The 15,540-nt window shown below is 36.1% G+C and overlaps 2 protein-coding genes across 2 annotated transcripts; both read left to right on the plus strand.

The window, feature by feature from the left end:
• The first annotated feature begins 1,067 nt into the window (after positions 1 to 1,067).
• LOC113195132 (olfactory receptor 5B3-like) lies at positions 1,068 to 1,991 on the plus strand. The gene has a single exon (XM_026406546.2). The coding sequence runs from the start codon at positions 1,068 to 1,070 to the stop codon at positions 1,989 to 1,991; it is 924 nt and encodes a 307-aa protein (XP_026262331.2).
• Positions 1,992 to 9,213: 7,222 nt separating this feature from the next.
• Positions 9,214 to 10,146, plus strand: LOC113195105 (olfactory receptor 5B3-like). The gene has a single exon (XM_026406521.2). The coding sequence runs from the start codon at positions 9,217 to 9,219 to the stop codon at positions 10,144 to 10,146; it is 930 nt and encodes a 309-aa protein (XP_026262306.2). The 5' UTR covers positions 9,214 to 9,216.
• Positions 10,147 to 15,540: the final 5,394 nt, after the last annotated feature.

Here is a 15,540-nt window from a genome sequence, read left to right on the forward strand (position 1 = left end):
AGTAAATAATAGCACAAAAATGCATTTCCTCCCTCCAAATCTAATCTCTGTATCTACTAAATCTGATGATGTACCTTTTCTCAGAATTGCCTCTGCAGTTTGAGAAGACTCTCACCTCCAGTTAATTATTCCCTGCAAATCCCATGTGCATAGAGGTGTGCCATTGAGTGATGTGAATTAAACCCTTCTTCACCCTAAGCTAAAGTTTATGCTTTTAATCTTATCACTGTCAACATATAGATTTGCTGTTTATGTACAGCACGAGATTGTGGGGGAAAGGTTAAAATGTAAGTCACAGCTTGTTAATTCCTTTAGGATCCTTTTGAAGTTGAATGGGTCATTTCAATCTGTGGTTGCTTTTTTGCTTGCTTATTTTTTCCTCTAGAGAGAGGCAGATATTTAGTGAACAAGATGAAATAACCACCTAATCAGTCAGTCACTCAGTTTACTGTGAAACACCAATCACTGAGATTGAACCAGAGGAGACATGGAGTAATTAATTATAAAGTTGAGTTAAATTCAACTTGATTTAAATTAATTTTAAACCATTAGACTTAGACTCATTATGGTTAAAGGTTGCCACAGGTCCGGAATAGACATTCTTGGGTGAATATTAACAAATTACTCAACTTCTTGTGCTGATAATTTACATGAGTGTAACAACCAACTAAACTTTTGAAAGAATCCCATAAATGCCCATCTGAAGTGTCCGGTGCAGTTCTTGAAGGTGAGAAACATGGAAGTGGCAGTTATGGAGAGGAGAATGGGCCAATAGACTCATCCAGATATCATTTTGATCAAGTTGTTAAAATGTCTAAGTCTCAGTCAACAAACATATAAAAACTTAATATAGGTATATGATAAATTAAAATTTCTCAGATTCAAGAACTTACCCTGTTTATAATGAACACTAAAATTGTTTTTTAAGAAGCCCCCTTTAAATCTCAAAGTACAAATTACTGGAACAAAGAAGTGTTTATTATACTTTCTAGTTTCAATTTCTTTATCATTTTGTTCCAATTTTTTTTCATGGCTGTAGAAGATCTAGTAATGCTCAGACAACATTGATGGAGAACAGGACAGAAGTGACCCAGTTCATCCTGCTGGGACTGACCAAAGACCCAGGTCTGCAACTTCCCCTCTTTGTGACCTTCCTCCTCATCTACACCATCACTCTGACTGGGAACCTGGGGATGATCCTGCTGATTCTCCTGGACTCCCGTCTCCACACTCCCATGTACTTTTTCCTGGGCAACCTGTCTCTGGCAGACATCTGCTACTCTTCAGCTGTCACTCCCAGGGTCATGGCTGAACTCCTTCTAGGAATTGAGGTCATCTCCTACAATGCTTGTGCTGCTCAGCTGTTCTTTTTCACGGGCTTTGCTACTGTGGAAAATTACCTCTTATCCTCCATGGCCTATGATCGCTATGCAGCCGTGTGTAAGCCCCTGCACTACACCACCACCATGACAACACGTGTGTGTGCATGTGTAGTCACAGGCTGCTATGTCTGTGGATTCTTGAGTGCCTCCTTCTACACTGGAGACACTTTTAGTCTCACCTTCTGTAAGTCCAATGTGGTCCACCATTTTTTCTGTGATATTCCAGCAGTCATGGCTCTCTCTTGTTCTGACAGACATGTGAAAGAGCTGGTTCTCATTTATGTTGCCAGCTTTGTTATCCTTGTTGCGCTCTCAGTTATCTTAATCTCCTACATATTGATTTTTATCACCATCCTAAAGATGCACTCAGGTGCAGGACATAGGAAGGCTCTGTCCACCTGTGCCTCCCACTTCACAGCAGTCTCCATTTTCTATGGGACAACCATCTTCATGTACTTACAGCCCAGCTCCAGTCACTCCATGGACACGGACAAGATCGCCTCTGTGTTCTACACCATGGTCATCCCCATGCTGAACCCTGTGGTCTATAGTCTGAGGAACAAGGAGGTCAAGAGTGCATTCTCAAAGATTTTTTTGAAGGCAAAATAATCTTTTGAAATTAATTTATTTTATTTCGTTCTTTTTAGCTACATGTAGCATTAAAATTCATTTTGACATAATTATAAAAATATGAAATATAATTTGCTTTAATTCAATTCTCAGTATTTCCCCTTTCTTTTCTCTCTTCTTCTCTTCCCTCTGTCCTTTCTTTTACTTTACTGATCTTTCTGCTATTTACTTATGTGTTTTTTTTTATTAGTGCCTGTGGATATACTTAAAAGTGAGATTCTCTGTGATATATTCATATACGAACATAGGAAAGTTTGGTTAGATTCATTCTCTGTTCTTCTCTCATCCTATCCTGCTTCTCTTCTCCTTGAACCCCTTCCTTAATCCCACTGATCTTTCTTCTATATTAATGGAATCTCTACTTCCTTTTGGCCCCTCCCCCTTACTTTGGACTAGCTTTCACATATCAGAGACAGAGTTCTATCTGACTTTTGGAGTCTGGGTTTTTTCACTTAGCATGATGGTTTTCATTTCCATTCATTTACTGGAAAATGCCATAATTTCATTCTTTTTTTTATTGCTGAGTAGTTCTCCATTGTATGTATATACCACATTTTCTTTATCCATTCATCTGTGCAGGAGCACCTAGATGTGTTCCAATGCTATTGTAAATTGTGCTTCTGTAAACATTGATGTGCCACATCTCTATAATATTCTGATTTTAAATCTTTTGAATATATGCCAAGGATTGGGATAGCTGGGTCATATGGTGTTTCCATTCTTAGTTTCTTGAGGAATTTCCATACTTATAGAGTGGTTACACTAATTTTCAGTCCTGTGAACAATGTCTGAGTGTAACTTGTCCCCCACATCCTTTTTGGAGGCAAAATAATCTTTATGATTTTGATTAAAATTTGTGGGATACACAAGACTTGAAACCATTCATCTCAGATCTTCTCTACATGCTGTGTCCTATTTTAAGACCCACACTAAATCTAAGTTACTCAAGTAATTTACCTCTTAAAAAGTGTATTGCCTGGAAAAAAAGGAACATTATATCCAGAATCATAATATCTGAATGAGAATGTTTATGATTTCCTGCACTCTACTTGTCAAACCCTTATTAAAGATATTTATTATTATTAAATGTGACTGTATTGGTGGTGAATTTTATGCATTCTTTTGAATAGATTAAAGGATACACAGAGAGCCAGTAAGGCCTTTTCTCTCTGTGTTTGTGGGGTTATTTCTGAAAGAGAATACAAGTTGAGGCAGTAGACTAAGTAAAGAAGATCGACCACCATCAGTGTGGATGGTCATTATCCGATCCCTTGAGTGCTCACTTGAATAGAAATGATATTAGAGAATCTGTTGCTTCTTGGTCCTTCTAGACCAGTCACCTTCATGTCATCAATACAAAGGGTCAGTGTTGTATATTATGGAAGGGAAAAGTACTCAAGATTCTTGAGGACTAGATGACCACAAAGTTCTGAGGAGATGATGTAGTCTTCAGGCAGGACATTGAAGGTGTATTTCTGGCCTTGACAACTGAAAGCCTTGGTCTATAAACATGCTCAAGTCTGGGAATTGCCTGACAGCTTGAGGCTGTAGTTCTGTGATTCCGTTAGATTTTGTTCACCTGACTTCGAATTTTTCTCTATGCATATCCTCGAAGAATTTATTAAGCTTACTTTCTGCTTAACACCTAGGAACACCAGAATGGTCTTGTCAATATGATACAATCATGTACGTCAGTATTCTAACTGCTGTTTGAATCTGCTATTCCCCAAAATAACCACACCCACATTACATCTGGCAATTGAATGCTGGTGGTTGACCCCTGCCTTGTTGGGATCCAGTGACTCTCATTATTTTAAATTTTCCCAAATCAGTGGCCTGAGCTCTCATTTTAAGATGTAGTCTTTAGAGAAGTGTGATCACACAGCTTTTCAAAGATGCTTGGACTCCTCTCAAAAAATCCTTTATTTTCATAGCCATGGTAAAAGCTATGTTTTTTTTTTCTCACCATCTTACAGTGAGTATGCAGTAAAATAGTAAATCCAAGTTATTCAAGGTTTATAATTTCTTCTACATTAAATAAAAGTCTTTGAGTAATTCTACTTCAAATATTAATGATCACCTTTGTTCTATGTTTTAGACAACTAAGTTAACTGTTAGACCCATTTCTAACTTCCCAAACACAATATTTAATATGAAATCTCTGGATTGTGGGCCTCTTGTACTTATTTTTTATTAAATATTTTAATTGTGTTTTTCTTTTTTCCATATTTTTATTGGTGCATTATAATTCTACATAAAGGTGGGATTCTTTGTTACACATTTGTAAGTGCACATGATATAACAATATAAAACTTATTTTGATTGAATCAGCTTTCTCTTCCTTCCATAATTCCACATTCTCAATATCTATTCCCACATATATGCTTAAGATTTCTTTCTGTATAAATTAGAAACGTAAATAATTCCTTTGGAGATTAGCACATCTCTTCAGAGATCACAAACTGTTTAGAGGCCTTTTGGGACTTGAGTTTAGTTAGTAATCAGAAGCAAAGAGCAATGGGGTAGGTCCTGAAAAGAACCATCCTTGTCTTGCACAGCTACTGCATAAGGGTAGGCCATTAAACTTTCCTTGGGTGATATAGAGTTCCACTGAACTTTCATTGAGCCGTGTAAACTTAATCAATCAGCTAAGACAGCATGCTGAGGCTGGCTTTACTCTGAGTAGTAAGTCTAATTCTACTTGCAAAAGGACATCGTAATTTAATAAATTGATAAAGAAAATGTGATTATATATGTGTATATATATATATATATATATATACATATACACGCACACACACACATTTATACAATAGAGTACTACTCAGCCATTTGAAAGAAAGCAAATATGGCATTTGCTGGTAAATTGATAGAACTGGAGTCTATCATGGTAAGTGAAATAAATGAGACACCAGAAGTCAAAGGTTGAATGTTTTCTGACAACCAAAAGTTAGTCTAAAACAGGAAAGAGAGATGAGGGTGGGGAGAGGTGGAGAGAGAAAGAGAGAGAGAGGTGGCATTCCATCAAGATAGAAGAAAGATCAGTAGACTAGATGGGGAGGATTGAGCGGGGGAACAAGGGACAGGATAAGGAAGAACAGTGGAATGGGTTGGACCTAACTTTCTTGTGTGTGTGTGTGTGTGTGTGTGTGTGTGTGTGTGTATTTTTTTTAGGTCATTTCTGTAGGGTTAAACATGTGTGTGTATATATACACACACACACACACACACACACAGTGAATCTCAACATCCTGTATATCCACAAGACACAAATTTAAAAAAAAAACAACAACAATTAGTAAATAGCAGAAAGTTTAGTAGAGTGGAGGTAAGGGAACAGGGGAGAGAGGAAGGGAAGAATGGGGAAGTACTGGGAACTGAATTAGAGCAAAGTATATTTCATACTTTTATAATATGTTAAAATAAATCATAATGTTATATATAAATAGACAAATAATTAATGAAATATATATTAAAAAAGACATCAGAGTTTAAGGGATCAATGTCTCCAGGTTCATCGGGGCTGTCCTCATGTCTACATTCCAACTTCTAGGATCGTATACCTTCACAAGCAATGACCTAATGTACCCTGCACACACTACTATGCTAGGAGTTCAATTTGTATCTTAATCATCCACTTACAAGACTGGGCTGTCTTAGTAGTTTCAATATGTAGCTACAGAAGAAAAGGATCTCTTTCAGGACAAAAACAAGAAGATTTTAGGTCATTTCTTTAGGGTTGAACATCAGAATTCAACCCTCTGAGTTCATGTTCCCCCACCCAATTTTCTCCAGCAATATTAGGAGTAATCTGTACTTTTATTTTATTCCTTAGTTTGACAAAAATATTCAAAAGTATCACAAATGTGGTGTCTTTGTCCAGTATTTTTTTTTAAGGAATAGAAACTTATTACTCAACAGTCCTCAAGGACAGAAGTACTAGATCAAGCTGCCAGGGATTTGGTGTCTGGGATGTCCTATTCCTCGTAAGGCACCTTCTTGCTATAATTTCACATGATGGGGTGGCAGGAGAGTAATGCTGTTGCATTCCTTCATTAGAACTGGAGAATCTGCATCATTATGTAATGGAAGCCAGGGAGGGGAAAAGCCTAACACTGACTGAACTGGAGATCATTATGTGAGGTGAAATAAGTCAGTCTAAAATCACAATTACTGAATGACCTTGATCATATGTGGAATCTTGAAAAGTTGATCTCTTAGAAGGTAAGAACTGAATAGTGGTTACCAGAGGCTAGAGTGGGTGGGGGTGCTGGAGGAAGAATGGGTAAAGTTGATCATTTGGTATTAATGTACTGTTAAATAGGGGCAAGAGTTTTGTGTGCCATTGCACAGCAGGGTGACAATAGCTAACAGTTATTCACTGTATACTCTAAAAATCCAGAAGAAAGGATTTTTAGGGGTTTCACCATGAGTAAATATGGGAATTTGAGGAAGCATACTTGTTTAACCTGATTTGAACATTAGACATGTATACATGTATGGAGAAATGACATGGAAACTAATCATTTTGTATGATTTTTAGCTTTCCATTTATTAGTTAAAATAAGGGGGATAGTAGAGGATAGGAAAAGGCAGCAGAATACAACACACACTAGGATGGCAATATGTAAAAAAGTGGATGTGTAACCGATGTGAATCTGCAATTTGTATACGGGGTAAAAATGGGAGTTCATAATCCGCGTGAATCAAATGTATGAAATATGATATGTCAAGAGCTTTGTAATGTTTTGAACAACTAATAATAAAATAAAATAAATTTAAATTAAAAATATAATACCAGGGCTGGGGATGTGGCTCAAGCGGTAGCGTGCTCGCCTGGCATGCATGCGGCCCGGGTTCGATCCTCAGCACCACATACAAACAAAGATGTTGTGTCTGCTGAAAACTAAAAAATAAATATTAAAAAATTCTCTCTCTCTCTCTCTCTCATTCTCTCTTTAAAAAAAATATAATACCAGCTTAATCTCCATGGGCAATTTAATTACTTCTTTCTTAGGAAAATAAGATGTAGATCTGAAGATAGTCTCATGAGGAAAACCTCTAGAGATCTCCAAGTCTGTATAATCCTCTCCAGATCTTCATGCAATAGCTTCTGAAATCTCAAAATGACTCAAAATAACATTGTTTTAGGAGGTGTACACTGTACACCTTGCTCCCCTGAATGTTGTTCTTTCACCTGGGAGATAATCATTGTTAATACATACAGACCTTCTTCTGACCTGAGGACTTTCTGTGAGCTTTGAACCGTGGTCAGAGAAAACACCCAAATATAAATGGCATACTGATCGATTTTTAAATGATAAAATCTTCATGAAATATCCTGAATCTATCATTCATTTACAAACAAGACCTATACATTATGTGTGAGAGAAATAATATTATCATGTTTATTTTTCATAGAACAAGGAGGTAAGTGATTCTATCCACAGTACAGAAAGAATTCGTGGTATATTTGGAACTGGATCCATGTTAATTATCTTTCCTCCTTTTTTTCTCTGCTTTACATAACTTGGAACTTGAATGGGACCTCTTATGATAGCAGTAATACTCCATGGCTGATTTTGTCATTTAAAAATCACCACTTTGGATGAACTCTTCTTTAACTTCTAGAAAAATGGTAAGCTCTAAAGGAATAAATGTCAGTGAGAAATTAAGTCATGCAGAAGCAGTGGAATACCCATACATGTGAGTTATTTGACAACAGAAAGAAAAGAAATATCTTCAAAATATTTCTAAAAGATGAGATGAGTCTATGGTACTAATATCAAAATGTCTATCACAGAGTCTTTATTGATTCATGTGATTTGATCATGGTTTGATAAGTAATGACAGAAAAAAGTTTTAATCACAACGGATTCTGTTTCCCAAATCAAGGAAGAAAATGTTAATAAGATCAGCCAACATGGAGATGGAAGAGCAGTAATTTTATGCTTGGTTAAGGAGAGACCTAGAAACATTGGAGAACACACACAAAAAAATCTCCATGGTCCAAGTGGGAGAGAAAAGGGAAATTGGTAAGAGAGGCTTTGAGACTTCCAAGTCACCCACAAGTAAAGGTGTGCATGTCAGCATCTACCTTGATAAAAAAAATCCAAAAAAATTTTCCACAAAAACCCCCCAAACCAAATGTGAACCATTATCCCCTCCTAATAATAAAATGATAGCTAGCGCTCATCAAGATGTGCTTTTTAGGGCTGGGATTGTGGCTCAATGGTAGAGTGCTCACCTAGTACATGCAAGGCCCGGGGCTCGATCCTCAGCACCACGTAAAAATAAATAAATAAAGGTATCGTGTCCAACTAAAACTAAAAAATAAATATTTTTTTAAAAAGATGTGCTTTTTATTTTTCTTTATGTATTACGTTGTTAGCTATCACAATAGTGCTCAAAGTGGGTCTCATTACTGTCTTCATTTTGCAAATGGAAATTTGAAGTTCAGAGGAATTAGTCTAGGACCAATGAGTCTTAGCTAGTAAATGGAAGGTTTACATCTCTTTCTAAATCCTGTGTCAGATTATCTGATGATATACCTTCATATACAGAACAAAATTCCATTACCACCTAATCAATTACTCCCACAGTTCAATATGAAACCCCAAACACTAATTGAAATTCACTTTCAACCTTTAGCTTTAGGAACCTCTGAACATGGGTTTAATGCTAGCATGGGTCTAGAACAGAGACTGATAAATAATATTGTGTGGATGTGAATAATTTACCTAATAAATTTGCATGAGTATAACAACCAAACAGACTCATAATGTTGTTGGCAGGAGACAGGAAATGCACACCTAAACCGTCAGGTTGGAAATACAAAAGAATCAGCTTTTATTGAGCTTAGGAGAAATGGATTGGCCCATAAATTCATCCAGAAAAATCAATTTTTTATAAAGTTATTAAATTGTTTACATATCAGTTAACAAATGGATAAAATTTCCAAATAGGGAGTTTAATTACCTATGAGTCCCCAGATTCAAAATATTATTTTCTCTATATGATGAAAAAACACTGAGTTTGGTTTTTAAGCCCATGCTATTTCTGGAGAATGTTAGGGTACAAGTTGCTGCTACAATAGAACAATACATTTTGCACTCAATACTTTCGTATTCAATTCAGTTTCTTTATCGCTCTGTTCCTTTCTTCTCATGATTACAGAACATTTAGAAATTCTTAGGTAACATTGATGGAGAACAGGACAGAAGTGACTCAGTTCATCCTGCTGGGACTGACCACTGATCCAGGTCTGCAGCTTCCCCTCTTTGTGACCTTCTTCCTCATCTACACCATCACTCTGGCTGGGAACCTGGGGATGATCCTGTTGATTGTCTTGGACTCCCGTCTCCACACTCCCATGTACTTTTTCCTGGGTAACCTGTCTCTGGTGGACTTGTGCTACTCTTCAGCTGTCACACCCATGGTCATGGCTGGGCTCTTTCCTGGAGACAAGGTCTTCTCCTACAATGCTTGTGCTGCTCAGATGTTCTTTGTAACAGGCTTCGCTACTGTGGAAAACTGCCTCCTGGCCTCAATGGCCTATGACCGCTATGCAGCCGTGTGTAAGCCCCTGCACTACACCACCACCATGACAACACTTGTGTGTGCAAGTCTGATCCTAGGCTGCTATGTCTGTGGATTTTTGAGTGCTTCCATCTACACTGGGAACACGTTCATTCTCTCTTTCTGTAAGTCCAATGTGGTCCACCATTTTTTCTGTGATATGCCAGCACTTATGATTCTTTCTTGTTCTAACAGATATGTGAATGACCTGGTTCTTATTTACATTGCCAGCTTCAATATCTTTTTTGCTCTCCTAGTTATCTTAATATCCTACATGTTCATTTTTATCACCATCCTAAAGATGCGCTCAGGTGCAGGACATAGGAAGGCTCTGTCCACCTGTGCCTCCCACTTCACCGCAGTCTCCATTTTCTATGGGACCAGTATCTTCATGTACTTACAGCCCAGCTCCAGTCACTCCATGGACAAGGACAAGATCGCCTCTGTGTTCTACACCATGGTCATCCCCATGCTGAACCCTGTGGTCTACAGCCTGAGGAACAAGGAGGTCAAGAGTGCATTCTCAAAGATTTTTCAGAGAAAAAGTAGTCTTTAGGTTTCAGAATTAACCATTTTGAAATATGTATAACAGTATTCAGTCCTCTCAGAACTTCTCCCTGTTAGTGTCACATTTTAAGACCCACAGTGAAGTTAAGTTATGGAAGTGATACCTTATCTTGCATAAGTACGTTGTCTAGGGGAAAAAAAAGAAACCTTGCATTCAGAATTGTAATACCTTAATGAGAATGTCTATGATATTTTGTGTTCTTCTTGTCAAAATCCTGATTATATTTATTATTTAATTTTCTTCCGTGCAATTTTTTTCTAGCATGTACCAATGCATACATATAAAACAAGTGCATAAATAAGCCTCTGAATAAAAGTGCATGCAGGTGGCCTATGAGGACTCATATACATGAGCAGACTAAACCTGTTGGAATTAAATGTAATGTGGGTATTTGTGGTGGTTAATTTGACTGGACTAACATTCACTCCGATAGTTTAAAGTTTTTTTTCCTGTGTGACCTTGATGATATTTCCAAAGGAGACTACTATTTGAAGCAGTAGACTTAAAAGAACATCTTCTTCATCATTATGGGTATCTATCAACCAATCAATTGAAGGCTTGGTTGAGTAGAAGAAATATGTGGATAAAGGGGAATTTCTCTCTTTCTCTAATTCTGTCTTCTTTTTTTTTTTTTTAATTGGGACATTTGTCTTCTCTCATGCTTGAACATCAGAGCTACTGACTTTCAGATCTTTAGCCTCCAAGACTTACAGTGGCCAAGCCTCACCCCTCCTGTCTCATGCCTTTGAACTCAGACTGAATTTCTCTACCACTCTTCCTTGTTTGGTTTGCAGATAGCAGAGCATCGAACTTCTCAGCTTCTATAATCACCTGAATCCCAGAGAACCCTGACTAGTAGACTAGTGTTTGACAACCATAACTTCATATCGATATTTAATTTGTGTATTATAATGTAAATGTATGGGCTGGAGATGTAGCTCAGCAGGACAGCACTTGCCTAGAATATATACAAAAGTAGCACTAAATTTTTAAAATTTCTTTCCCAACTATTATTCTAAGAGTCCTAAGTTGAAAAAACATGATGCATTATTATATAAAAGTATGTGTCCTCACAGCCATATCAATGTTTATAGTAGCACAATTCACAATAGTAAACTGTGGAACCAACCCAGATGCCCTTCAGTAGATGAATGGATAGGGAAACGTTGGTATATATATATATATATATATATATATATATATATATATATATACACACACACACACACACACACAATGAACATTACTCAGAATTAAAAGAGAATAAAATCATGGCATTTGCAGGTAGATGGATGGAGATGGAGAATATAATGCTAAGTGAAGTAAGCCAATCCAAAAAACCAAAGGCCAGATGTTTTCTTTGATATGAGGAAGCTGACTCATAATGGTGATGGGGGAGGTAGAGCATGGGGGGAATGGAGGAACTTTAGATAGGGAAAAGGGAAAGGAGGGGAAGGAAGGGGGCAAGTGGATAGGAATGATGGTGGAATGAGTTGGGCATCATTACCCTAAGTACATGTATGAAGACACAAATGGTGTGAAAATACTTTGTGTACAATCAGTGACTTGAAAAATTACACTCTATGTGTGTAATATGAATGAATTGCATTCTGCCATCATGTATAAACAAATCAGAATAAATGAACATTTAATTTAAAAAGTATGTACCCTTTCTTTGAACATTTTAACAAGCACTACATGAATCTGCCATCTCACTTGAATTAATATTTTTGTTTGTGTCACTGTATACATCAAATATGTTTATGCTGTAACTCTTGAGGCAATAAATGCCAGAGGACCTGACAAATGCAGAAACAATACAATCATTTAAATGTATTCATATATTGGTACCATTTTTCAGATTATTTAAAAATTATTGGAACTAATACTGTACATTTTACAAATTCTTTGGAATTATTAATGCTGTTCATTTTTTTTGACCTTAGTTGAATTATGGCCTCTCTTGTCACTCCCATGGTAAATCAATCCTCTTCATTCCAAATGAATTCCTTGCTATTTCAATTTCCAGCATGTTCAAGCCTCAGGGTCTTTGCACTTTCTGTTCCTTGGATGGAATGCTCTCATTCCATTCAGGTCTTGGAAGTAATGTTCCCTTGTCATAGAGTTCTTCCCTGACCACCTTCATAAAGGAGTCACCGTCTGCTCACCAAATAAACTGTCCCCTCAACCTAAGTCATTCTTTAGTCCTTATCAACCTCCCCTGGTATATATTTGCTTTCTTGGGTTTTATAATCTCCAGCCAGAATGTGAACTCTGTGTTAGCATTGCTTTTATCTGTATTGCACACAACATGATCACCTGTACCCGAATAAGTGTGTTCTATAGTAAATTGGAATACACATTTGTTAAATAAATGAAAAATAATTGAGCTTTGAGTGTAATTGCACCACAGTTGACCTTTGAAATATAGATGATAATAGTGAGTATTGCAAAAGATAAGCTTAGATAAATGTTCACTGCATTTCCAGAGGCACAAATAATTTTCTGCTTTCTTGAAACACTTAAAACAAACATTCTCAGTCAATGTTTACATTCCTCACTTTAAGACAACAGGATTTTTTGAAAATTCCACCGTGGAACAAATCATTTCAAATCATCTCATAATTTTTGCTTAGAACTGATGTGTTGTTAAATGACAAGAAACACATCAAATACGTCCTACTTAGGAAATATGAATCACATGTTAATGATAAAATTATTTAAAGGTTACATACCTGGTTATATTTTTAAAATTATTTCATGTGCACCAATGTACAATTAACTGAAACATGTCTAAATGTCCATGTGGAAAATAATATGACAATATTTGGCATAGCAAACAGAAGATGTAGTTAAAATTTTAGTAAGAACTTGCTTTATTTCACTTCTAATTCTGATCCTCAGAAAGCTCAATATTCTTTAAACTAAGCACTGGAACATGTCTGCCTGTGTAATTTGTCATTGCTATTCAATAGATGGCTTCAACTTCGTTTGACAGAATGTGCTAACATGGTCATGTGGTACTTTGGAGCACATTGGCATAACACAAATATTCACTTTGGAATTTGTGGTGTTATTTCTTCTCTGAGAGCCATTTCTTGTTTTTTCCCTTCTTTTTTTTTAAAAAAATTTGTTCTAATTAGTTATATTTGACAGTAGAATGCATTTTGACACATTGTATACAAATGAAGCACAGAGAATCACTCCTAATTATTGTTTAATGATTATTTAATTTTAGAATTATTTGAAATTTATGGAAAATATTCAAACATAGTGCAAAGTATGATCGACATATCACATTCTGTCAAGTTCAAAATTGGTCAAAAAAGATTCACATGATAATTCTTAAAACCTTTCAATGTTAACAATGTGGGTATGATTTTTTATCTAATCATACATGGGTATGATGAGATAAAGGACTCAAGAGAGAGAGATCATCAGGATTATCCTTGTGTGCCTCAAAGCCAATTCCATGGTAACGTTGTAAAGGAAATCAGAAAAATTTAACTTCAGAGACAAAAGGAGCTGGCAATGTGACCTGAGAAGCAACATTGACTTAAAGTTTCCAAATGAAATAGAATGCTTGCCGTCATCAGAGAATGGAAGAAGCAAGAAATAAAGTGTCCCCTAGAATCTGTGTGGAGTCCATTCCACTGACAGACTGTCTCAATGAAATGATTTCAGATTTCTCATTTCCAGAAATGTGATAGATGTTGTTGTAAGCCTCCAAGTTTGCAGTAATTTGTTACGGCAGCCACAGGAAACTATTCAAACCCTCACCAGGTTTCTTCTCGGTCACAATCATGCATTACTATCATATAGGAGTTTGGGTCAAATCAAAAGTGAACCCATCTGTTACTGGACTTCTCTTTGTTGGGAGATTATTATTATTAACTCAATTTCTTTCTTTTTTTTGGAATGGGAGTACTGAGGATTGAACTCAGGGACACTCAGTCATTGAGTCAAATCCCCATCCCTACTTCATATTTTATTTAGAGAGGGTCTCACTGAGTTGCTTAGTTTCTCCCTTTTGCTGATGCTGGCTTTGAACTCATGATCCTTATGTTTCAGCCTCCCAAGCTGCTGGGATTGCAGGCATGACCCACTGCGCCTGACTATTAATTCAGTTTGTATACTTGGCATAGGCATATTAAGATTTTCTCTTCCCTGGAAGTCAAATTTGGTTGCATTTGTCTCTCTAGGAATTTGTATTTTATCAATGATATCCAATATGTTGGTGTGCAGGAATTGATGTTATGCTGTTATCATCATTCTTATTTCCATAAGCTGAGCAGCTATATCATCACATACATTTATGATTCCAGTAATTGGAATCCCCCCTACACCCCTCTCTCATCTCCTGCTGAGAAATCGAAGATTGAACTCGAGACCTTGCTTATGCTAGGCAAGTGCTGTGCTACAAGAGCTATATTTCAAGTTCTTTATTTCCTTTTCCATTTTATTCTGTAACAAGGTCATGCTACATTTCCCAGGCTTGCATCAAACTTGTGATCCTCCTGTTTATGTTTTCTGAGTATCTGGGATTATAGGTGTGCCCCACTGTGCTGGGCTTTTTTTTTTTAATATATAGTTAGTCTAGAAACATTTTTTCTTTGAAGGTGAAATTCCCACAGACTCAATTTTGGTTTTGTTGATTTTCTTCATTCTAATTATATATTCTTTTTTTAATGCAGTCTCATCTTTAATTTTTCCTTGTGCTACATTCAGTATTAAGTTTTCACTTTCTAATATATTATTCCTTAAGTCTTAAAATTAGAATTCCCTGGAGATCACTCTGATTATTTTTAATATGCACATGTACAGTTTTAAATTCCCTAAACACAGTGCTTTTCTTGCTACAAAAATATGGTATGTTGTTTTCATTTGGTTCAAACTATATCATAACTTCTTTTCACCTGTATCTACCCACTGATTGCAGTGTGTTCTTATATATATATATGTGAATGTTCAAATGTCCTTGTTATCAATTTCTACTTCAATTGCATTTTGGTTGGTGAATATATTACACATGATTTCAATCTTTTTAAATTTATTAAGCTATTTTTTTGCGTAATATATGATTTGTTCTGGTACATATTTTGTATGCAATTGAAAACTTGTATATCTATTAGAACAAATTTAAAAAAAAAGAAAAAATTTTTAAAAAGACTTGCTGGATTATGGTATTCACATCATCTCCCTCTTATTGATCTTCTCTCCAGCCATTGTACTCAGAATTGGAAATGAGGTATTGAAGTCTTCATCTATTATAATAGAACTATTTCTCCCTTCAGTTTTGTCAACAATTGCTTCATATATTTTGAGTTTCTATTGTTTGATTAACATATTTTTTAAAAAAACAGTCTTCTCATTAATTGGTTC

Source organism: Urocitellus parryii, chromosome 4 (genome assembly GCF_045843805.1).
Source record: "Urocitellus parryii isolate mUroPar1 chromosome 4, mUroPar1.hap1, whole genome shotgun sequence".
NCBI classification, from domain to species: Eukaryota; Metazoa; Chordata; class Mammalia; order Rodentia; family Sciuridae; genus Urocitellus; species Urocitellus parryii.

Bases quoted from the DNA above. Each gene is read 5' to 3' on its own strand.
- LOC113195132 (XM_026406546.2), top strand. From the start codon at position 1,068: ATGGAGAACAGGACAGAAGTGACCCAGTTCATCCTGCTGGGACTGACC.
- LOC113195105 (XM_026406521.2), top strand. From the start codon at position 9,217: ATGGAGAACAGGACAGAAGTGACTCAGTTCATCCTGCTGGGACTGACC.